Raw genomic sequence first — 26,355 nt, forward strand, 5'->3', positions numbered from 1 at the left:
ACAAATCAAATTTTTGGAATTAAAATAGTAACCAAAAGAAAAAAAAGGGAAAAGAAATGTGTTTAAAGAAAATTGTGTGATTTTATAACAGCAGCAGCGGTACGCTTAATTAACGCTGAACACACCGCATTGCAGTGCGGCCAGTAGCTGCAACGCAAGTTTTTTGGCATACCAAATAGCATAACAAAGCCGTTAAAGCGTAATAAAAAGAAAATAAAAATAAAAACAAAAAACGACAAAATAAAAAAAAATAAAAAATAAATATTAAAAAAAATAATAAAAAAAAAAAAAAAATTTTTAATTTAAAAAAGTTAAAAAAAAAATTTTTAAACTACAAAAAAAAAACACCTAAATCACTTTGAAAGTTTTTACTCAAAACCAAACAAAAAAATTAGCTAAGCTTATTAAAATGAGTCGCACGCACATCTCGTCCGGCATAATGAGTCGCATGCGTGTTTTCGAAAGTGAGTGCAACCAATTTGCTGGTTTTTCGTAACAAAAATTGCTGGATAGCCAATCTTTTTTGGTTCCTTTCTTTTTTGTGTGTGTGCATTTCTTGTATTTGATTTTGCTTTCAAGCTTTTTCATTTTCCAATTATGCTTATCATTGCCTTATTACAAAATACCATAAATTTCACAACTTGTTTTTGTGTTTTAATTTTTTTTATACTTTTTTGGTATAACTGAAATTTAACGCCGGCAACGTAAATCATTGAAATTAATGAAAAATGTTGTCGACAACGGTAACAAAATAATTAGCGACTAAGCAAACTAAATTAAAAAAATGGTTTGGCGTTTCACCCAAATGTGGCGGATTTCATTAAAACTATGCGAAAGTGCAACGGCGACTAGGTTGCGGTGTAGCTCTTTAATTAAATCGATTAATTTAAAGAGAAGAATAAAAAGAAGAAGAGGAAGACAAAAAACAAAAGAAAGTGAAAAAATATTGGCTCACTTCATAATTGATTGTGTTGGTTGGTTCTTAAGTTTCTGCCACATTTGGCAATGAATTTGCAACCTTGCAACTTGCATTGTGATACTAAAAATGTTTGCTTTTGCAAATGTGCGCCAAGCCTTCATGCGAATGGATGTGAACACAACTGAGCTTATAGAAGGGCATGCGGAGTCATAATCGAGTCGATCGATTGAAGGGCAGAAAAGGAAGAGGCTTTTAATTTAATTTTTTAAGAGGCTCTTTTCTGCAAGTAACGAAATGGGTGATGAACGTGATTTTTGAGCCACTTCGAACTTATTTTACAAAAATTCAATAATCCTGCTTCGATATTTTTATACAAATTCTGATTGAAAAGCTTAAAATTTGTATGAAAATTTGTAGAGTTAATAAAAAAGGAAAAAAAAATTAAAAAAAAAACAGCAAAAACCGTTAGAAACTTGGATATACAGTCGAACTTCTCTACAGTGAACTTCCATATAATGAAGCTCTCCTTATAATGAACTGGTTTCGAAGACACTGCTTTTTCGTTCTACTTTCGGTGTATTTTTGTCTCCTTATAATGAATTTCTATATAGTGAAGTTTTCTATATAATGAACAAATTTTACAGCTGGAAATTCAAGCGTCCTAAGTTTTTGTCTCCATATAGTGAATTTTTTCAAAAGTTTTCTGTTGCAAAAAATTACAGTTAGATGTGGACAAACTGTAATGAGGGGAATCCCAAAATTAAAACAGAAAAAGCTGAGCTATTACAGTTTTATTCAGTGATTGAAGTTAAAATGACGCATCGAAGCAGCATTTCGCTTGAAAAAAAGTTATTAATGATTAACAAAGTTAATGAAGGAAACAAAAAAAAAAAAAGATATTGCCAATGAATTCGGAGTTCTTCCCAGCACTTTATCAAATATTTTAAAAAATAAGGAAGTGATTTTAAAAAATGCGGCGGATTTGGCAGTAAATACCAAACGCAAAAGACTTCGACCTTGTCATTTTGAGGATATTGACGAAGCAATGCTGAAATGGTTACTCGTTGCACGTGGTAAGAATCTCCCTTTATGTGGACCATTATTGAAGCAAAAGGCCAAAGATTTTGCAGAAGCACTAGGACACCACGAATTTGAGGCAAGTACAGGTTGGTTAGACAAGTTCAAAAGTCGGCATGGCGTTATTCAAAAGACATTATGTGGGGAAAGTGCTGACGCCAACATAGAAAACCGTGATGAATGGGTAACGAACGTCTTACCGAAATTAATTGAAAATTACAACATTAACGACATTTTTAATGCCGACGAGACTGCTTTGTTTTTCAAATGCTTGCCAACTAAAACACTGGCATTCAAAAATGAAAAATGCTTTGGTGGGAAGCAAAGCAAGGAGAGAATAACTGTCCTGGTGGGAAGCAATATGACTGGATCAGAAAAGCTAAAATTGCTGGTAATCGGAAAGGCCAAAAATCCGAGGTGCTTCAAGGGAATAAAATCTTTAGGTGTCGATTATGAGTTTAACAAAAAATCATGGATGACCAGTGAGATTTTTACGAAATGGATTGTAAAACTCGACAAAAAATTTTGTGATCAAAACAGAAAGGTGTTGTTTTTTGTTGATAACTGCACTGCCCACCCTAAAGATGTAAGAGACAAGTTGAGAAACATTCATCTCGCTTATTTTCCTCCCAACATGACTTCGTTACTGCAACCCATGGACCAAGGCATTCTCTACAATATGAAACAACATTACAGAAAACGAATTTTAACGAATATATTGACTCAAGTGGATGAGGGAAATTCTGTTATGGCCATAGACTTGCTGCAAGCAGTTCGAAATCTTAGCAATGTATGGAATGTCTATGTTAAACCAGAAACAATTGCCAACTGTTTTAAAAAGGCTGGATTTTCAAAAGATGCTATGCAGATTCCATTTGAGCATTGGGCTGAAGAGGACCTTCTTTCAATATCAGATTTGGCTGATTTACAGTCTTCATTTAAAAAAGTAGCAAATATCGAAGCATCGTTTGATGACTACGTAAATGTTAATAATGGTGTGCAGACTTCGGACAACCCATCCGAAGAAGATATTCTCAACAGCATTTTTGAAAGTCGCGGAGTTCCAGCTGAACCTGGTAAGCATTTATCTTTTTATAGTCAAACAAAAATTTAATATGTAAATATTATTTCAGATAACGATGAACACGATTTGACCGTTGAAAAATTGGCAGAAACTGAGGAGGCATTACCTACGTTGATACAAGCTGCTTCATCCATTAGCGTAATTAGAACCTTTGTGGAAATGAGGAGTGACGTGCCGATTAATGTTTTCAACTCTCTACATGATTTGGAAGCTTTTATTGAAAATGAAAAATGGAAGGCTGTAATTCAAACCAAACTCACTGATTATTTTAAATAAAATTACATAAGAAATCAATGTTTCTTTATAATGAAGTTTCTATATAGTGAAGTGATTTTCAGGTCCCGTGCGAATTCACTATATGGAAGTTCGACTGTATATGTTTTTTGTAGTGTAATGAGCTTCATTTTCATACCAAATTTATTAAAATTAAATGAGAAGTAATTAACTTGTCAAAACCTTGTCCATAAGCCCCTGTGCTATAGTTATTAAACGTACTGTATATGAAATTTCGAAGCATACTTCAAGGCTTATAAGTATTTTAAAATCATTTTAGAAGCATACATTTAATTTAATTACATAATTTAAGATCGTAAGATAACTTTTTAAGAACACATTTTTTCTTGCCCTGGTTTTGACCGACGTAGCCGCCGTAGCCGAATGGGTTGGTGCGTGACTACCATTCGGAATTCACAGAAAAAACGTAGGTTCGAATCTTGGTGAAACACCAAAATTAAGAAAAACATTTTTCTAATAGCAGTCGCCCCTCGGCGGGCAATGGCAAACCTCCGAGTGTATTTATGCCATGAAAAACAGCTCCTCATAAAAATATCTGCCGTTCGGAATCGGCTTGAAACTGTAGGTCCCTCCATTTGAGGAACAACATCAAGACGCACACCACAAATAGGAGGAAGAGCTCGGCCAAACACCCAAAAAGGGTGTACGCGCCAATTATATATATGTATATATATATATATATTTTGACCGATATTTTTTTCTATGTGTGGTAGTTTCAAGCTTCTAGAGATCAGTTCCTATAGTTTTATGCGCTCTTGAAGAGTCTGTAGTTTGTTTGCGAAACTTTTTTCATGACGGAAATGTATTCTGTAGTTGGCTATCGGCTCTTATGCGGTGACTGCTCTATATATTGTATATAATTGGCGCGTACACCCTTTGTCTGCTATACCGAAAAAAAAAAAAAAAATGTTCTATAGTTGCATCATAACCTTCCTTTTGGTTATACTAGTCCGGACTAAGAGCTAAGGGAGTTTGAAATAAAAGTTTCATGATATTCACCACATTGACCCTTCGCACCAGAGTACGTATGAATTGAAGCCTATTATTCTAGTTGTAAACTGATCCAATTATAAACAGTTAATCCTCGCTATATAATCGTGACTTATATTATTATTAGGCTGACCTTCTAAAATTTGTAAAAAAAAAATGAAAATCTGGGGAAAAATTATACTATACAATTTTTTTTTTGTTAATTTTTTTATTAGCTATATTCATATATTTTTTCACTAAGATCAAACTGGATAAAAGGAAAAAGTGCAGTTAATTATTTAATTTTTTTGTTTGTTTAATTTTTTTGTTGTTTTTTTTTTGTCATTCTGAAACATTTATAAAAATCGAAAATATTGCTAAAAATTATACATAGAATTTGGTTTTTTAGCTTGTTTCAATTATATTTTTTAGTATCAAACTGGATAAAAGAAAAAAGTGGCAGTTTGGAATGAAAATTCATATGGCTTGTTGTTTTTAAGCCAACTAAATATTATATTTTTTTTTTTTTTTTCTTAACATTTTTTATGTTTTTATTTATTTTTACTTATATTTTTTGCACGTCTAAAAATGCGAAAAAATTGAAGGGCTTGCGAAAAATGATACTATTGTTAATTATTTATATTAATTTTTTTTTTTAAATTTTTGTATACTTTTTTTAAAATTTTTTTTTTTTATTAAATGAGTTTATTTATTTATTATCTTTTATTAAATTTTTTATTAAGGTCAAACTAAATAAAAGGAAATAATGGCAGTTATGATGAAAAATTTGTATCGCATACTGTTTTTAAGCAAACTAAAATTTTATTTTATTTTTCGTATATAAATTTTTTATTTGTTTGTTATTTCTTTATTATTTTTTTTTCGTATATAAACTTTTTATTTGTTTGTTATTTCTTTATTATTATTATTTTTTGTTTTTTTTGGTATTTAATTTTTAGTTTTTATACTGTTTTATGTATTTTTTATATTTTTTTAATATTTTTTTTTAAATTTTTTTTAAGTTTTTTTTCTTCTTAGTTTATTTTTTTCAGTCAATAGAGCAATAAATTCTTACTGACTAAGAACAAATTACTTAAAACTAATTAAAATAGTTATATAGTAGGCTATGCAATACTTCGCGTGGTAGAGACGGGTCTAACAAAATTTGAAACATTATTTAGTTCCGTTAGAGTTCTCATTAAGGGATCCTACTTTACATAATTCGATTTCGAAAAACTTGAGTAAAAAGAAGTAGCACTACGTAAGTTATACATAGGAACATTAAAGGCAATTCTTTTCAGAAGGTTAGGACAGTCAACTGCTTCACACAAGAGGTTGGTAATGAAAGAACAATCAAGTAAGGCAAATTTGCTGCTTAGAGCTTTTAAATTTAGATGTGCAAAACGTCACAATCGGTGACTACACTGCACTGGCAGTGCTTAATGCACTGCTCCAACTACCACAACAAAGACTTCTACAATAGAAAAATCAAAAATATGCCTTCAAATGGTTAGCGGAAAAACTTCCGCATATTTGATCAAAATCGGATAACCTTCGCTGCGTCAATTCCATAAAGGAAATAAAGCAAAAAACGGCCAAAACATTTTACTTAGCCAAATATGAAAAAAACCAAAATACGCAAAATAACGCTTCTAAAATAAAATTAAAAATATATAAATAAATTTCAGCAACACGATTTCAAGCTCACATTTTAGAATTTAATTACCAGATCAGTTACTTGAAATCTGGTTTCAAGATCAAATTTCCGCTTGAGAAAATTTAATTTGAGTTCGTCACTAAACAAAAAATAATAATGCACACACACACGCACCTACATACACACGACGCTTTGAAGCAATTAACCCCTTTTTAGGTGCCAAACAAACCGTATCGTCATAGTAGAATTACTAAGCCTGAAATTTACAAATCGGCAGCACTTAGTGTGCTTTAAGCCTCACATCCACACACACATACATACATATTCATATATGCACAAAAATCGTTCCTAAACATATCCATGTTTTATGTAGTAAAAGTGCTTGCAATCGAATACACCAGCCATTAGTAACTCTCCGAAGGTTCTTTACCATTTTCGTCAATGCCTCACTGTAGTGCCCGTTGATTGCTCAATGGGTCAAAGCTATGAATACACGTATGTGTGTGTGTGTGTATGCCGACACTATGAGCTTTGTGTAAGCGCCAATGTAGAATTCCATAAACTAGTTGTAAACAGGCGCCCATTAAAGGCATAAACATTTGAGAATTCTATGACTTTGGTGTGCTAAATTTCTCCAAATGAAAAACAAAAAACAGAAAAAAAACAAAAAAAACAAAGAACACAACACTAAGAGCTCTTGCTTGTAAACAAGCTGCAGGCAAAGACAAACTTAAGTATCCAATAGAGCGCCTGGGTATTATTGCATACACGTTTTTGGCTATTTAACATTTTAGCCAACGCTGACTTCTGCTTGCAGCCCATTAACCTTAGCGCTTCAGTGTCAGCCGTTTCGAACACATGAATTGGCTTCATAAAAATTAGTAGAAATTTTCAACAAAAAAGCATTCATAAAAAGGCGAGAAGAAAGCAATAGAAGAAACTGCGACTATTGTGAGAGAAAAACATAAAAACTTGAGAGCTCACAAAAAAACAATGCGAATGTCGTCGTATTCCAATTCATTTGGAAGTTTTTGGCACGATTCGCATGTTAAAAGAAAGAAGCCAGTTACATTTGTGATCTTGGTTTCATTAAAAAAAAGTTTTCTTTGCATTGGCTCATTTACAAACATTCGACATAGCGTTGCCCAATTGGCATTTTTCGCGCTATTGTGGGTTTTTGTATCAAGAATGTGGAATTATATTACAGATGGGGGGCTTTTACTTTTAAGCGACTCCATGTCAAGTGATCCAAGTGTTCCGGACATTATTGCCAATACTTCTGGAAACTTAGTATACAACTCTTAAAAGGTGAACCGAAAAGATTTTGAAACAATTTTTTTTAATTTTAGAGATTGACAATTTTGGTATAAAGTTCTTTAAACTGAAATATATTCGATATTTTTCAACAATTTTTGTACATATTTTTTTCATTTAATCTATAGGATAAAATATACTTATTTATTTACTTATTTATTTATTATTTTACTTTTTGGTTCAAAATTTTTCACTAAGAAAATGTTTTTTTGCCGTTCCTGACCCTTCAGAATTTTCTTAAATTATTTTTTTTCATTAATCAGGTTCGGTAACTCATGCAAGTCTCATATTGGGACTCCCATCACTTCTCGAGATATTTTTAAATAAAAACAAAAATCCCCTTACCAAAATTTAAAAAAAATATGAAAATTTTGCTTTACAGTTTTTTAAATTAAAATAATTTTGTATTCTTTTTTCATTTTGTTTAAGTTAATGATTTAAAAAAATTCAAGTCATTGCGAAAAACTATACTGAACCCGTTTTGTGAAGGCCCTATGTTCCATTGGGGATAATAGGAATTGATGACAAGCATGACAATTTTTCTTTTAAATTTATTAAAACAAAATAAACCAAAAAAAATTTTACTTTCTAGAAGAAAATTTATTTTTTGGAAAAAGATGTTTTCCTCTTTAGTTTTTGAAAAACACATTCTTGAGAATTTTTTCATATGTTGCACATTAACAGCTAAAACTTTTCTCAGTAATTCCTGAAATTTTGATATTGGAATTTCTATAACTTTTCGAATTATTTTCAAATAAAGATCTCTATACAAAAATTTGAAAACAAAAATTCATAAATTTGGGATTTATTCAATGCTGAAATATTTGTAGTTTTTTTAATACCTTCGGTTCTCTTTTTTATAATTTTTATTTTTATTTTTTTTTTCACTTTTATAATTTTATTTATTTATTTTTTTATGTATTAGAATAAAATAAACGCTAAACAAATTTTTTTGAGGACAAAATTTTCTTTTTTTATTTTTTTCGGCAAAAATATTTTCCTTTTAATGTTTGAAAAACAGTCCCTTTTAGAATTGTTTTTTTTTTTCAATAATAACTTAGACTATGCTCAGTAATTTCTAAAAGTTTCACAGTGAGATTCACAATAACTTTCCGAAATATTTTGAAACAAAAAACTTGAAAAATTTGAAAAAAAAAATTCATAAGTTTAAGATCTATTTAATTTTGCGCACTTTTTTGGTTTTTTGTGAAATATCTTCGGTTTTCTTCGAAGCTTTTCTAATTTATTGGAATACAATATAATTACAAAAAAAAACTAGGAATTTTTTTTTGTTTTGCTTAAATATTTTTGAAAAAAAATATATTTCTTTTTAATTTTGAAAAACACCTCCTCAAAATATTTTTCTATTTAATATCTGAAACTATTCTCAGTAATTCTTTAAGGTTTCATAGTAAGATTCCTACAACTTTTCGAGATTTAAACAAAAAAAATCTGTACCGAAATTGAAAAAGGAATTAATAATTTTATGATTTATTGAACAATGAAAATTTTGGCAGAGTGTTTTTAAATGAAATGCCTTCAAAATGTTTTCTTAATTTTTCTCATTAATAGCTGAAACTATTCACAGTAATTCCTATAACTTTCATAAACGGAATCGAGACATAAACAATTTTCGAGTTATTTTCAAATGAAAAGTTTTATACCAAAATATGAAAAAGAATTATAATGAGAAAAAAATTATTTGAGATTAATTCAATGATGAAAATTTTGGCAGAGTTTTTTAAAATGAAGGCACTTTTTAATATTTTTAAACATATTTTGCTTCCAATTCATAGGATAAAATATACTTAAAACAAAGTTTTTGTTTTCTGTTTAAAAGTTTTATTTGTTTAAAATTTTTTGGAATTTTTTTTATTTTTCAAAAACTAAATAGTTTTTTCTCGTTAATAGGTGAAAGTATTCCTAGAATTCCTAAAAGTTTCATATTGGGATATTCATAACTTGTAGAAATGTTTTCAAATAAAAATCTGTACGAAAATTCGAAAAAAATTTATAATTTTCATATTAGGATTTCCCAGCTCTTCGAGACATTTTCAGAAAAAAAAATTCTATACCAAAATTAAAAAAAGGAATTTATTCAACGATGAAAATTTTGGCAGAGGGTTTTATTTTAAAATCTTAATAAATATTTTTCCTCAAATTGTTTACGTTAAAAAAACAAAAAAATCAAAAACACGTTTTATTTGTTTCATCAAAAGTTTTTCGGAAAAAATATTTGTTTCTTTTTTTTATTTTTCAAATTTTTTTCTTATTTATTTATTTAATATTTTTATTTAATAGTTGAGATGATGTTCAGTAAGTTTGAAATTTTCATTGAGTGATTCCCAATAACTTTTCAAAATAAATTAAATTTTGCTTGGACAATTAGTCGTCAAAAATATTTGTTAAAATAATCTTATTTCCACTGCGTTGAAAATTGGTTAAATCGCATGCAAAGCAAATTGGTTTTCCTGGTTAATATTTGTAATAATAAGAAATCCATTTTCGATTTCTTTCATTTTCTTACCTATCTCAAATTTTAAGTAGCCACCCTGGTATGAATAAAGCCAAAAAGCTGTGATGGTTTGTTTTATCACTAAATTTGTAATTTGATAAAAGTGTTACTTTTTTTAATAAAATTTTTCTGAATCTAAACTGTGGTTACTCACAGATTTAACATAAAACTATTTATTTTGGAGCATTTGTTGATAAATCCTGATAATTGTAATAAGTCCTCGAACAAGCAAGTAAAAATAAAATGCAGATTTGGAATATACTCGTTATTTCCCAATCCATCGAACTCAATATTTTTCAAAGAAGCTTTCGGACGCTTCTGCTTCAGTCCGCTCAGATGGCTACAGTTGAGATTCAAATTGGGTATTTCAAAAGATGGGAGCAGTCCATGGTGAATGATTACCTTCCAATCCCATCAAACGCCAAACAAAATCTTCTTGCTCGGTTAATCTGGGATTGGCCTTCATTTCAGCCAGCTTACCCTAATAAGTTTCATTTTTTACTTAGATGTGGGACCCATTTTTCATCACCTCTTACTAGTCACTTAAAAAAATTGCCGACTTCGTGGCGTTGCAGCAGAGAATCGCAGGCTTCAATTCGATTTAAAAGTGTATTTTATGTCAATTCGAGAGGCACCCATGCAACGAGCATGCAACTTAAGACTATGTGGCCCTTTGGCTAGTCTTTAGTTCTTGGGCAATGTAATGATTTCCATCATTGACATTTTCTACCCTTGACCCAAAAATGTCTGCCTCATATGCGATTTAAATATTACTAGAAAGGAATTACTTAAACAATTGCTTTGCTATTGTATTCAGTTCTGCACTGGGTTCATAAACATCACTCATTTGCCTCAGCTTTTTTTATCTTGGTTGAAGAGCGTAGCGAATTTTTTCCTCCATTTTGGAGTTCTTAGAGTTGCTACCACAGTATCGTTTTTTTTTTCGGTTCTGACGAAGGAGTGCTTATATTAACTAGAATAGTGGGGCTTGTGACAGTAATCAGCTTATCCGTCTTTTTTATTTATTTTTAATTTTTTCAACTCACAAACTTACTTTTCCCAACACAGTACGAAAAATGAACTGTGACAATCTGATTGAAAATATCAGTTGGAAGTTTGACGACCGAAAGACTACAATGGAACTACCTTTTTTATTGTAACTTGCATACTTGTTGGCACAAAATTAATCATCTTGTTGGAAAATTTGCGATTTTTACAAATAATGCCATATTTGACACCTGTGAATTAGACAGCTGCAGTATAAAAAAAAATCAAGCAACCGGGTGCGAAAAGCTCAAAATAAAGATTTCCATCACTTAAAATAATTTTTTTTTGTTATTTAGTAAGAAAGTTATTCAGAAACACAATTGGATGATAAGTTTTACACCAGCTTGCATGCTTCTCAACCTTTTCGACTTTTTTCCACACTAAATTCTGTAAGTTGCGGTTCTTTCTGATTTGTTAGGCTCTCAGCACTAATTTGATGTGTGAAAATATGGGTTAATATGACAGCTCCAACAGTGGCAGTGGCAATTGTTCTCATTGTGACCTGTTCTTTGGCTGCTGTTGTCTCTTTTGATGTCGCTTCCGACGCTGCCACTGCCAGTCGACATATCGCTAGATGATTCTGCTGAAGGGCCCATTTCACTGTTCAACGCACAATTATGTATGCGTGTATGTATGTATGTATGTGCATGTGTATGTACAAGTAGACGTGATGAGGCTGAAAAAGAAAGTACTACACAGCCCATGGCTTAAGGTGCATTTTGATTCGGCTGCGAATGATGTCGTCTTGTGCTTGCAACACGTTGCCCTCTGCCAGTGGCAGTAATTATGTATAGGTAGCAGGTACCCACAGCTGTCGGTGAAGAAATTTGCGTCAAAGAAAACTATTAAGACATTCTCCTAAGTATAAGCTTTACCACAAATATTTGGCCCAATGTGCTTCGTTGAAATTTTAGTAACCGTACTTTGTTGTTGCGTCGCATCGGCACTGGCTGTTGTTAACCTTAATCTAGGCGATACGCTCATAAGAATCTTTGACTTGACTTTTGTGTTTGTGGCAAATGTGGAAAGGCATTTGGTTGTGCTGTGTGTCGCACGAATTGTAAATACTTTGGTGCTCTGGTTTTCTTCTTTTTGGCTCAGTTGTTTATGTCTTTTTGTTGTTCTTGTTGTTGTTGTCTTCACTATTACCCCGTGCTAGTTGTGGACGGATACTTTTGTTCGCCGCTTTTACACGCTTAACTTTTGCTTTTGTTACGGTTGTTGCGGTAGTTATGCCTTCATTGTAATGTTTTGCGCGTACAATGGCGCAAATATATCGAAAATAGTTTTGTTCATTTAATGATTAATAAATTCTAAGCTTCGACTTTGATTTTGGCGTTTGTGAAAAGGAAGTTCATGTGAAACATTTTTGGATCTGTAATTCGTAACAAATCAAAATTAAAGTGAAGAGTTCTGGCGATTTTCCGTTAGATTTTTTAATGTATCATATCTTAGAATAGAAGTATGCACTGTATCGGATCATACCATACACATGTGGTGCAAATTTAATCATTCAATTTTGTTTTTTGCATAACTTTTGAACTAAAAAAACTGATTTTGAGTGATGGACATCTTTTTTTTGAGCTTAACGCACACCGTTGCTTCTCTGTTTTTTTATTGAAACTGTCTAATTCACAAGTGTCAAATTTAATTGACACACGACGGCATTTGCAAAAATTATAAATCTTAGGGTGGTTAATTGTGCGCCTCCTTGTACGTATGTACGTATCAGCCTGCGAAAAAAAAGTAGAACCCCTCAACCTTGTGAAAAATTCTGCCACTTTATTTATTTTTTAAATTAAATATTTTTTTTAATAAAAATAATTCATTCTATAATAAATACCTTATTAATTCAAGTTTCAAGCTTTGTTTCAAATTTATAAAAAAAAAAAATTTAAAAAAAATAATATTTCAAAATTTTGTATCACACATTTTTTTAAATTTGGCTACGCAGTTTTATAGCCCATTAAATTTTAGTATAATAAAGTGCAAGTTTGAAGTGCCTCAAAGTTTTTGTTGATTTTTGATAATTTTTTTGCCTGACGGTGTTTCGTATTTTCGCCATATAACAAATCTACCATTGTTTTTTTTAATATAACAAATCCACCATTGTTTTTTTTTTAATACAACAAATCCACGATTTTTTTTATATGCAGAAATACGCAAAATTGTCAAGAAAAAATATTGTGAAAAACCAACTGGATTTTCTATCAACTCAAAACTTGCACTTCATCCTACTAAAATTTAATTCGCTAAAAACTGCGTACCCAATTTTTTAAATTCTGATTAAATTTATTTTAATTAAAAAAACTTTTGAAATTTTGATGAAAATTTGCCCAATTTTTCTAACATAATTTTTTATAGAATTTCAAATTTGGCTTTTTGTTAGTCAATGAGCTATAGGATAAATGGCTGACCTCGCGAGTTGGCCACTTGGTCAAAGAATGAAATTCGTCCATTGTGATGGCCAGTGAGCTATACTTTTATAATAAAAATAATGAAGATTAAAAAAAATCACAGAAATTCAAAACTGGCCAAAATAATGAGCTGCAGTATTTGATGAGGTGCTGTATATTTCATTGACATTTCGCGATTTAGATCCGAGTATTTTCATTTGATGATTCCCAACTATTTTATTGATTCGTCAATTTTCCTCTGTGATAGCTTGATTTTCTCCCCGTGCGAATATCCTTTAATGTAGAGAAATAAACGAATAATTTATTGTCACTTAAATTTTGTTCCAGCTCAAATCCTCATTTTTTAAATCTTTATATATAATATAAAAATGAATGTTTGTCTGTATGCCATCAATGAACTCAAAAATTACTGGACCGATTATTATAAAAATTGGTACATATCTTTTTCCACGGAAAAGGTTTGTAAAATTTGCTCATTGCTGCCACTCGCCACCAGGTTGCGCTGCAGAGCAGCAACTTCTGCCCCGTTCAACCGATTTTTGCGAAATAAACAAAATCAATAAAATGGTTTAGAATGAATTGAATATTTGTGTACTGATTTTTATTTAAAATTATTTTTCTTAAATTTGTTTTAGTTGTTGGCGTAGCAACTCGCGCCGGGTACAGCTGGTTTTTCATAAAAAAAACAAAAAAACAAAAAAACTATTCTGAAATGATACATTTTTCAGAAACCTTAGGCCTATCGAAAAGTGATGTATACCCCGTTTAAGAGAAATTTTAATATCTTAATTGGTATTAAGAACATCCAGCTGGTTCGTCAGATAGAGGCACAATACCTCCTCTAATCAGCCACTATTCATTTTGAGCTGTATGACTGAAAATTGTCGGTACAAAAAAAAAAAAAAATTACTCGATTTTCGGAATCAGCGAGTGATTTTACATAGAGCGAATTGCATGGTGGCATTCGCTGCGTAACAAAAATTCAAAATTTGTAAATCATCGGATTATGCTTCCTTAGTTAATTGCAAAGTCGAAATAAAATGATGACGGGCTCAGAAATGTCTATTTCAATTAATAACTTTTTTTTTGAGAACTCCCAGTCTTGAAATTCAGCCGACAAACCGCTTTCCGTCCTCATTGACGGATTGCCGCCTCTACTATAAGTGATTACTTAAGCGATTTTGACTCAATTCAACAAGGAATCAGTCGTCTTTTCTTGCTCATACTAACGCACGCCAATGAGTGGTATCAAAGAAAGTCAATTCATTGTACACTTGGCTTTTACAACACAGACGAGGTCCCCCCTTCCTCTAGCCACCATCAGCAGGTAGGCCGCTTCATGGAATACTTTCAGGATTGAAGAAATTGAATACATTCATACTGAATGCCCTATAAACGTAGGTCACCGTAAAACTCCTACAGATAGGAGTTGTCTGCGACACTTGTAGTCAACAACCCGCAAGAAACACGAACACTCCAAGAGCTGTTCAAGTCGCTAGCCAGCAGCACTTAAGGCAATGACAAAGAAATGTTGCTGGCCACATTTAAAGCAATCGCCCAGCTGGTACTAAATTATGCTGCGCCCGTCTGGTCGCCTGGCACTAGTGATTCGCAGTGGACAAAGCTCGAGACTTGTCAAAATACTGCTATCAGGACAGCCAAGGGAGGTCCCCTGATGTCCCCTCTACAACACCTTCACATCGAGGCTTTCATGCTCTCGGTCACGGAGCACAGCAAAATGCTCAGCAAGCAATTTTTACTAGGTTGCTACCGTTGCAATCACCCCTGCAGACATTTAGTGGCGTCTGAGCCACCTCCCAGATGAGTCCAGAGGCATCTCCTTGACTCCATCGACGGGATCCAGGACCAAAACACAACTGCAACCAATGAGGCAGATAGTATAAAAACAGACATTGAACGACATTTATTGGGAGGCTCACTCCTCCTTCCTAAACTCTCGACTCCCAAATGCCGATATCGGAGTCCACATTAGTAGTAGACGCCGACGCTTCCACTTTGAATTTCTTCAGTGACCCTTTATCTCCTTTTAATCCACTGCACAGACTTTTGCATGAGCTACGGAAAATAATGATGAATACAAGTAATTTATTTTTTTCCCCTTGTTCACTCATCTCGAGAGCATAGGGCCCGACAAGACTGTTGTCTTGCGTTGGTTTCGTTAATCTGTTTCATTTCTGACAGGGCCACTATCACTCTGACATAACTGCAAAAAATTTTTACGAATCCTCAATTGTCGCTGCTTGTTGAGCGGTGTGAGCGCTGGGAGGGTAAGGGATATCCAAAGCGTACTAATTTTTTCATGTAAAATCTATCCAATTCATGCTCTAATAATCTGTTGTTCCTCTGCCATCTGCTACAATTTACTTCTTCAATCGGTCAGTACTAATTTCATGACTTTTTGAACATTTACTTCAATATTTGTGAAATAATTTGACACATTTTTTCATTTTTCCCCAACAGTTCTCCCAACTTACAGCTTAGTTTACATGCACAAGAACTAAGAAAGCACATAAATGTTCCACTTTTCCGTAGCGCTAAGTATGCGCAAGTATTTCACATATTTTCTGCTTTAATCTCCCTAAGACCACTGTCAGTCAATAATAAGCGAGCAGTTGTTCGACGGCTGTTATGACAATTGGCCATTGTTCGAGGCCATTGAATGGCAAGTGGTAGTAATTGGCATTTCAATGTGATGAACCGTGTTGAGAGCGCTCAATGGACCCAAAATGAAAATATAAATAAAATTGAACAATACAAGAAAAAAGCAAAAAACAAAAATCATAAACAACAAAAGTACTAAAGCACAGAAAAAAAAGAAAAAAAAAAAATTAATATTTGTTACATTTCATTTCGCTGTTTTGCGTTTTGTCATAAATCATTGACTCCAATAGTGATTAGCTGTGCTTCTTGTGCTCTTTCTCAAAGCACACGGTCACTGGCACTATTGTTCGGATTTCTTTTAGTATTCACACACACACACACACACACACACACACGCACACATACATAGATATGCATGCAGCAAAAAGTACCTACTCAATTCAAAGTCCAGTCCAATTGGCCATTTTTTTGTAGCTTTTGTTGTTCCATATGGCTGTCCACTTCGCATTCCATAGCGTCTGTAGAATTAAATGAAGCTTTAAATAAAGCCACTTTGTGTATTTGCCGGCTTCGCAATCAGCGGAGTTTATTTTTTTTTTTAAGTAGAAGTAAAAATACTTGATGAACTTAAATAAGTAAATACTTAACTTTTCATGTTTTTCATTTGGTAATTTTCTCTTTCTTTTCTTGTTTTTTTTTTTACTCTCTTGCAGGTACCGATTCTACAGCTTCCATCACCGACAGTCCGCCAAAACATTCATCAACTGTAACATCAGCTGCTGCACTAGCTTCACACTCACCCGTAATTTTACCAATTTCCACCACATCGGAGAAAATTGTGCTACGAGAACCTGGATCCACAACGAACGCTGGACAAGAGTGGTTTGAACAGAAGCGACAAGCGATTAGCAGTGCACTCGAGGCGAACGAACGCAGTACAACAACAATAACAATGATGATGTCGTCGCCACCGCCGGGAGTACAAAAAGATGCCGAGGGTCTCATATTGCCCAGGAAGTTGATAAATCCCTGCCTGGAGTCAAATGAACGCCAACAGCTGCATCGAGAGCTGAAATTCAATAATAAAATGTGAGTGGATGGAAAAATTAATTTTTAAAATTTTGTTTAAAGGGTAAAATAACTGTCGAATGGGAGCATGGTGAAAATATTTCAAAGATGAGTTCTTTAATAGACCGTTATTCGGCTCTGAGTGAATTTGACAGAATCAGCTGAGGTGTGTTTACAAAAAACCTGAGATTGGGTTGGTTGTATACGAAAAAAAATCAACCAATGACACTTCGTTGCCGTCTGAACAAGGACTGATTAGCCGAATGTGTGAATGATCGTGAATGAAGTGATCGTGCAGAATTCGGCTGCCGAATCTCCCAAGTGACGTGACAGCCGAAGTTCCCCTCACAATTTCCTTTTTCACCATAGCTAAGTAGAAAACCTGATAATCTATCATCCTTGCGAAGGGAGTAAAGCTGCGTGGTGGTTTAATTTCGTGGTGAATTAATAAAATTTTGATATAATTTGTAGAAATGTAAAAATGCAAAAATGTGCTGGAATTTTGAAGCAATGTAATAGGATCGTTCGTGACTACCATTCGGAATTCAGAGAGATCGTAGGTTCGAATCTCGGTAAAACACCAAAATGAAGAAAAAGTTGTTTCTAATAGCGGCGACCGCTAGGTCGACAGGCAACGGCAAACCTCCGAGTGTACTTCTGCCACGAAAAGGCTCCTCACAAAAAATATTTGTTGTTCGGAGTCGGCTCGAAACTGTAGGTCCCTCCATTTGTGGAACAACATCAAGACGCACACCACAAATAAGAGGAGGAGCTCGGCCAAACACCCAAAAAGGGTGTACCAATTATATATACAACATACGAGTATTTATTTAGATTAAGCAAGAACTGGACAAGTAAAAAAAAAATATACACAAGCGATAGAATTGCCGTTTTCGCTGCTGAAGCCCCCATAAATTAAATACTGAAACCGTTATATGAAGGGCGGCTTGCTTTTTTCCGTTAATATAATATTAGGTGCTCAACTAAGCTCCCGCTCTTTGTCAATAGATGCCGCCAGCAGTGTGTGCTAGTCAGTTCTAACATAACCTAAACGTCATAAACCAAGCTTAGACGTATGGTTTTATGGTTTTATGAAAATGTCTGATTTTGTGCCGAATAATCGTTGTTTACGGGAAGCGTCTCTTTCATTAGAAAAAATCGGTGGCTGAAGCACATCGAGAGCTACAAAAAGTTTATGGAGATGCTGCTTTAAGTGAAACAACATGCCGAGATTGGTTTCGTCGCTTCAAAGACGGCGATTTTAATGTTGACGGCCGTCCACGTCAAAGAAGACCAACAACTTTCGAAGACATGGAATGGGAGGCATGACTCAATGAGGATCCGCGTGAAACGCAGGAAGAGCTTGCTTCAGTTTTAGGAGTTACGCGTCAATCCATTTCCAAGTGATTGCATGCTTTGGGAATGATTCAGAAACAGGGGCCTTGGGTTCCTTATGAGTTAAAACCAAGGGATGTTGAAGGTCGTTTTTTCGCCTGTGAACAACTGCTCCAGCGGCAAAAAAGGAAGGGGTTTCTTCATCGCATCGTGACGGTTGATGAAAAATGGATTCATTACAGCAATCCAAAGAAAAGAAAGTCATGGGAACTGTCCGGTCATGCTCCTACGTTGTCGCCTCTGCCGAATATTGACGCTGCGAAGGTTATGCTGGGGATCGGTATCGACTTTAATTGATGCGATTGAGCCGAGCACTGCGCGAGAAGCGGCCGCAATACGCGGGGAGGCATGAAAAAGTGATTCTACAGCATGACAACGCTCGGCCTTACGTTGCCAAACCTGTTATAACCTACCTGGAAGCAATAAAATGGGAAATCCTACCCCTCTCGCCATATTTTCCAGATATTGTGCCGTCCGATTATCACTTGTTCCGATCGATGGCACATGGTCTAGCTGACCAGCAGTTCTACTCATATGAAGATAACAAAAAAAAGCTTGATCCGTGGATAGCCTCAAAAGGCGGCCGCCGTAGCCGGATGGGTTGGTGCGTGACTATCATTCAGAATTCACAGAGAGAACGTTGGTTCGAATCTCGGTGAAACACCAAATTAACAATTTTCTAATAGCGGCGGGCCCTCGGCAGGCAATGGCAAACCTCCGAGTGAATTTCTGCCAAGAAAAAGCTTCTCATAAAAATATCTGCAATTCGGAGTCGGCTTGAAACTGTAGGTGCCTCCATTTGTGGAGCAACATCAAGACGCACACCACAAATAGGAGGAGGACCTCGGCCAAACGCCCGGAATACGCGTCAATTATATACATAGGTATATACTCGTAATATACGAATCTTTATGTAGATTAAGCAAGAAGTGGACAAGTAAAAAAAAATCCACACGAGCCAGGGAAATTGTCGTTTGCGCTTCTGAAGACCCCATAAATCAAATACTAAAACTTCTACGGGGTTGGCCATATTAAACTGACCCATGTGATTATTAAAAAAATATGGAAAAAGAAACATTTTTTTGTGTTTCATTGTGAAAAACATTTAATTTAGTTCAAGGAGATTCGTCTACATCACTTTTTGAATATGATATCGCGCAAGTGGTCGCCCTTAGCTCGTATAGCGTAATGTGCCCGTTTTTCGGCGTTTTCCATAGTTTTGGCCAGCGTCTCGGCCGATATGGCGGCTATTTCCCGTCGGATATTGGCCTTAAGTGCGCCTAGTGTCTTTGGCTTGTTGACGTAAACCTTAGATTTCAAATAGCCCCAAAGAAAAAAGTCCGGTGGCGTCAAATCCGGTGATCGTGGCGGCCAGTCAAAATCGCCGCTTTTTGATATCAAACGGCCAGGGAACAAAGTCTTCAATAAGTTGACGGTGGCTCGTGCTGTGTGTGGTGGTGCGCCATCTTGCTGAAACCAGAAGAGCTCCATACCATTTTCACGAACAATCGGCATCACAAAATCGGTTATCGTGGCCCGATAACGCTCTTGATTGACGGTCAATGGTTGGTGTTGACCATTTTCAAAGAAGAACGGCCCAATGACCATATCAGCGCAAATGCCACACCAGACTGTAACTTTTTGGTCGTGGAGAGGTACCTCTTCAATAATTTGAGGGTTTTCAGTGGCGTAGAAACGGCAATTTTGCTTATTTACGGTTCCGTTCAAGGAGAAATGGGCCTCATCACTCATAATGATTTGATGCCAAAAATCCTCATCAGTTTGGGCCATTCGGACGACAAAATTGGCATATTCCAAGCGACGAGGCTTATCGGCCGGCAACAGTTGTTGATTTAGTTGTATTTTGTACAGGAATATCCCCAAATCCAAACGAATGATACGTCGTAGAGTGGTCCGAGGGATGTCCAACTGAGCAGAACGACGATTACCTGACGTTCGCGGCGATGACTCGATACTGGCTCGTACGGCCGCGATATTTTCGTTAGATCGTCTTGGCCGCTTTTTATTTGGACGTCGGGTATTAGCCACAGTGCCGGAAGACAAAAATCTTTTGTGCATTTGCTTGATTGCGTTCTTTGACGGCGCACTTTTCACTTTATTTTTTTTTCTCCACGCACGTTGCGTTTTTACAATCGAGAAGGAATTTTGAATGTACAGCTGAACAATTTCAGCGCGTTCTATTGGGGTGTACTGTTTCATGGTATAAATCTCCTTCGACTGACGCTTCCAACGCGGTATGTCATTAGTTGATCTGAAATTACAGTAAAAAGTTATAGGGTTACTCAATGGGTCAGTTTAATATGACCAACCCTGTATATGAAGGGTGGCTCTTTTTCTTCGTTAACACAATATTAATTTGTTCCAGAATTCAGTAGCAATCTCCATCCTTGAAAGATATATTATATAAAATAATATTTGAAAAAATTATAAAATTTACCAGAAATATTAATGCAAATTTAAAGCTTCTGGTACATAAAAATATCTGGTTTTATTACTTCGATATTTATGAAGTTTCTCAGCTGCAGCTCCTACAGTACTTGAGGTTACTTAACTTCAAATTTTACATTACTAGGAATGCCAATTTTTTCGAAAAAAAAAGAAAACAAACACATCAAATCCATACAACTAACATACCATTTTTCTCTCTCTCTCTCTCTCTTCCTCACAGTGGCAAAAGCGTGCTAAATCAAAAATCCGAACTGCAGCGCGCCTACGAGAAGCAACGTGAACGGCAACAACGCCAACAACATCAGGACGATCTCTCACCCACCGCCGGCCTTAAAGCTGAACTGAATCGTGTGATAATGGAGCGTGCGCAAAAGCACGAACGTCAAGAGAGCGGCGAAGATGAGGAGGACAAGCAATACGTGAATCCGGAGTATTTGAATGCGCGAGCGAAACTGCGCCAGCAGCGGGCGAGCGAGCTGAAATAGATGGGGCTGAAGGGGGGAGGGAATCAAAACCAAATATAAGAACAACAAAACAGCACCCGCGCATCCAACAATAATAATAATACTAATAATAATAATAAAATAAAATATAAAAAAACAACAAAAATCAAGAAGAAAAAAAAACACAATAATAACAAAAACAATTATCAACTCATTTTCGATACGTATGGCAGTAATTTTAGACGATTTTACTTAAAATTTTATTTTATTTTAATTTAATTTATTTGTCGAAGTGTACTTTTGGGCGCGCAAAATTGCTTAGTATTTGTGTTGAATTTGAAAATGTTGGAAATGTGAGAGGACATAAATTTTGTTACGTCAATCAATTGCATATGTTTTGAGTTATCGCACATCACTTTTTAAAGCAACACTTTTTAGCATAAAATATTCGTTAATTCGCTTTTGATTCGAAATTGGAGATATTTTTTTTGGAGATATTTTACATGTGTATGTGTTATCGATATTTATAAATTAGCATAATTTTGTTTGTATTGTTGTCGACTTAACTTAAATGTGTATTAAATTGGCTAATTTGTATTTGCACTTCGTTCAGAATGCTGCGGTTTACCGGTATAGGCTCACAAAATTACTTTTTAAGCTCTGCGTATACAAATTTTTTATGTATTTTTTTCTGCTCTTAGTTTTATTTTAAAGTATTCGGTCACTAACCAACTTGAAACATAATTTTGGAATAAGCTAAAGTATTTTGTTTTTCTTTTTCTACTTCTTAATATGCTATTATCCCTTCATTTTTGTGGTATTTCTGTATGTTTCGAATCTCTGCGCTACTTTTATTGTTTGATATTCCAATTTTGATATTATTTTCCAATTCATAAATCAACAAAATGTGCTATCAATCATCTAATCTAATTATATGAAGAGTGACGAAATTTAAAGGGGAAATGATGTTATTTTTATACATACAAACACATTTAAACATAACTGTATTTGTAATAATAATTAATTATATATAATTGTATTGTATTGTATTGTATTGTATTTGTAGTGAAACTCTGACGCAAAATGTCCTTTGACAACAAACAAAAACAAAAAAAAAAACATAAAACAAACCACTCTGTATGAAACTATGAAAAAACCACCACCCTGAGTTAAACACTGAACTAAAAAAATATATATAATTAAAAACAGAAGATGTTAAATAAATTCCATTGATAATTAATGACTTACAAATATATAAACCTAATTTCCGTGTGTATAAAGCAAGAAATAATAAATTTATAAAAAAAAAAAAATTATAAATAAATTCAACCTGTAAATGTTAATTGTAATGGAAAGGTCTGACATGCGAAACAGGGCGGTAAATACTCATACAAACATACACCCATACACGCATACATACATACACACATACACAGCAAATAAATGAAAGGAAGATCTAAAGCAAAATGTAAAGGGATATAAAAATCGTTAGCAGTTCTTTAAAAACACAAATAAGATCAATAAATATATGAAACGTAGATAATACTTATAAAAATAGTTTTAAATAAATTCTATTGTAGTAAAAAGTTAACATAAAATGTTGTTTTCTTCGTTAATGTTCGTGAATTGTATTCAAGGTCAGCCTCATTAGGATTGCGGGGCACAGAGATATTGAGGGAAATTCCCAAACCGAAAGGTACTTCTCTTCAACTCGTTCGCACGACAATCGGTTCTACGTTATCGGAACGACCCGGATTTATATCTGACCAAGAACTGTCACTTCCGCAGCATTCCCCATACATATATGTTTATGATACTACCACAACAACAACCACTCTTCAACTGCTCAGTGATAAAAGTACCACTGGGATACCTATGGGCGCGACCAAATAAATAGTTAAGAATCAAATTATTCAAGTGGCCGCTAGTGTTGGAGAGATGAAGGCAAATGCGTATAAATCCAGGCTGAACTATGTCGGTAGACTTAATAGCCTGATGCTAACAGGGGTCCCGGGACACGTGGGTATCATGGGTAACGAAACCTCTGACTCCTTAGCTAGAATGGGCTCTGAGGCCAACTTCTTTGGCCCAGCACCCGTTTTGTCACCCCCTTCTGCAGCCAACAAAGCCACGGTTAGCAAATGTGTTACTACAACCCACAAGCGAACTTGGGAGGCTGAGAGAGGCTGCAGATGGACTAAACTGATGCTACTTGGCATGTCCGATCGACTTTCGCAAATCTTCCTGTCATTAAGCAGAAGGGAGTGCAGACAGCTGGTTGTACTGATGACTGGACACTTCCTGAGGACGAAGCACTTGGAAAAGATGGGCAACTCAGACTGTGCACTCTGCCCAGCATGTGGAAAGGAGGATGAGACGGCGGACCACTTTCTGTGCGCTGGCCCCGCTTTCGCTCGAAACAGGTTTGAGGTCTTTGACACTGTTGTGTTAAGAAGCGACCACCTTGGCTCCTTGGCACCACAAGATCTACTCAGATTTCTTCGGAGATCGAGTAAATTTAAAGAAAATTAAAAGGGAATCCAAGTGTAATACAATGGACTTTTGTTCCGTCAAACAAAAAAAAAAACAACAGCTTGGCTACTATGGCCTCAAATAAGTAAGAAAAAGACGAACGAACTGCTTAGCCTAGAGGATTTCTCGAAGGTCGTGGCTTGTATAACTGGCCGTGGGCTATTTGGCAGGCATTCCTTGAAACTAGGAGTTTTATCCCATAAATATTGTAGAAGTTGTAGAGATGAGGAAGAGGAAGATAGTTGAGCACTTCCTTTTCAATTGTCCAGCCTTAGCTAAAATCGGAGCAAAAAATCTAAGTAAATATTGTTTCAATTCTCTTACACAACTATCTGGCGTGGAGATGGAACCAATACTGCGCTTCATAAAAGCCACAAAATGATTCCACGAAGAAATATAAATGAGGTTCACGTGTTGCGCAGTGGTCTCACAAAGGGACTGTAAGGCCTGAGTAAGTGGGTCGTACAGACCGGCTACCACCATAACTTAAGCTAACCTAATGGACTTCTTCATGATGTTACGAACGAATTTTGAATTTGATGATTTTTTGTGGGGGAAAATTTGTCCGTATTTCCGCAAATCTCTGGATCATACCTGCACCTGACAAACCCATAAACACTCGAATATGCGAAACTGTTGTTGTTGTGGTTGTAGCCAGGGTTTGCATTGCTGACTGTCAAATAGCAACAGCAATAGTAATTTGACTATTTCATTTTCAATGCATAGTCGTTTTTTGCGCAATAACCGTGACTATCGCTTTAGCTATGAAATAGCTGCATGTTAAATGGAAATGAAACATGCAAACACTCAAATGAACCGAACTGCTTAACTGACGACTATGAACGACGAATAAGTGTAAGCCGACAGCCACAGTTCTTCGGGTAACAGTTAACTATTGCTGCTTAAAAGAACTATAGTTGTTTGAATGCATCATTGTAATAATGCATTGAAAATGCCATAGTTGAAGTTCAGTCAGCAATTCGAACCCTGGTTGTAGCAACATATTGATGCCCAATAAGTGTACGGGGGATGCTGCTGGAGTAACAGTCCTTGGCCAGTTATAAGTCCGGGTCGTCCCGGTAACGTGGGAATGACTGTCGTGGGAATGGCAATAACAAATCCTATTGCTATGGGTGAATGTCTGAGAGGTGGGTTCCAAACCAGCTAAGAGAAGCACCCAAATTGAATTAACTGCAGACCTCAAAAGAGCTCCAAAGAGAGAGTTACAAACTCAAAAATGCGGATTTTCTTTCTACTGGCCCTACGCTCTAACCGGAGTTAAAGGAAATTATATTTATATAGTTCATGATAATTGTTTCCTTGAATCCCTAGCGGGGCACCAACAACACCTACGCGCTATCTCGTCCGAGTACTGGATAACGCGTTCACCTGCTTCCAGCTTAACTCGAGTTAAGCCGTCTCGCGTTACATAGTTTTTTTCCAGATTTTCCCTTGGCCTGTCACGCGCTCTTCCTTTTGCTGTGAGTGGGCTCCATTCTTCCTGCCTTCTTTGCTATGTTACCGTCTTCTTTGCGTACAGTGTGACCAATTCACTTCCATTTTCTAATCCAATTCCTTGTTTGGCAAAAACTTTTAAACGACTGGTGATAGCGGTAGTGATTTTCTAGGTAGAGCTACTGTACAGCAGAACCCACGGCAGATTATACTTGAAGAGCCTAACCTTTAAACTTGAACTCTGGTTGTTGTTTCGGCACACAGGGAACAACATCTCGAATGCCCCTCTGGCTTTTTCGATTCGTGAACGTATGTCTATGTGTACATCCGTGCTACCGCCTGGGACAATTTTGCTGCAGAGGTAAGTAAATTCCTCCACTGTTTCGATAGGGTTACCTACTCGTACAATCTGCCATCTTATTTGCGAGACTCATCACTTTTTTCTTGTCAAAATTGATATTAAGGCCGTTTCCCTATGAAGCGCGGAACTCATTTCCTTAAGTTCGGTGGAGCGAAGCGTCAGGAGGCATTTGTTGTCAGCACGATCGATGTATTGTAGCGTGCTAGTCTTCGTCCATTTAAGACCTCAGTTGTGAACAGGGCTTAGGGCTGCTTCTATGTACTTACATATCCGCAGTTACTGGAGATAACATTTTTGTCCGCTGTCCCCAACACGCCTGAAGGTGAAATATAGTCCCAATACAGGCATCACATTTCTTTATGTACAAGGAGGCGCAATATTATTCAGAAATTTTGTTTTCAATAACTTTTTTACTAAATATGATTTAGCAAAATGATTTTTGGTAAAAGCCAAGTAGGATTAAAGTGTCGTTTTGATAATACTCTGAGACTTCCATCACGCAAATATCTACAGTCAGTCAGAGTTGTTGATGTAATGGGGAAGCTTGACGATATTTTGGTTGGCGCACAATCCCAGGCTGTTGAAGAAAGGAGCGCCCAGTGACCTTAGTCGTCTAGCTGCCAAGCCCGGATATTTACAGAGAAAGTGCTCTACAGTCTCTTTCTCTGAAAGGTCCTCACAGCTTCTGCAATGGGAGTTAAATGCTAAGCCAAGCTT

At 35.2% G+C, this 26,355-nt stretch overlaps 1 protein-coding gene across 1 annotated transcript; it reads left to right on the forward strand.

Annotated features, from left to right (window-relative positions):
* The first annotated feature begins 332 nt into the window (after positions 1–332).
* On the forward strand, positions 333–22,452 carry LOC128865095 (protein FAM107B). Its single transcript, XM_054105055.1, has 3 exons — positions 333–464; positions 16,629–17,004; positions 21,068–22,452. The coding sequence occupies exons 1-3, from the start codon at positions 410–412 to the stop codon at positions 21,330–21,332; spliced, it is 696 nt and encodes a 231-aa protein (XP_053961030.1). The 5' UTR covers positions 333–409; the 3' UTR covers positions 21,333–22,452.
* The last annotated feature ends 3,903 nt before the right edge of the window (positions 22,453–26,355 follow it).

The sequence above is a fragment of the Anastrepha ludens genome, chromosome 5 (assembly GCF_028408465.1).
Source record: "Anastrepha ludens isolate Willacy chromosome 5, idAnaLude1.1, whole genome shotgun sequence".
In the NCBI taxonomy this organism is placed as follows: domain Eukaryota; kingdom Metazoa; phylum Arthropoda; class Insecta; order Diptera; family Tephritidae; genus Anastrepha; species Anastrepha ludens.

Bases quoted from the DNA above. Each gene is read 5' to 3' on its own strand.
- LOC128865095 (XM_054105055.1), top strand. From the start codon at position 410: ATGAGTCGCACGCACATCTCGTCCGGCATAATGAGTCGCATGCGTGTT. The intron at 465-16,628 runs GTGAGTGCAACC...ACTCTCTTGCAG, and splicing joins TCGCATGCGTGTTTTCGAAA to GTACCGATTCTACAGCTTCC. The intron at 17,005-21,067 runs GTGAGTGGATGG...TCTTCCTCACAG, and splicing joins CTGAAATTCAATAATAAAAT to TGGCAAAAGCGTGCTAAATC.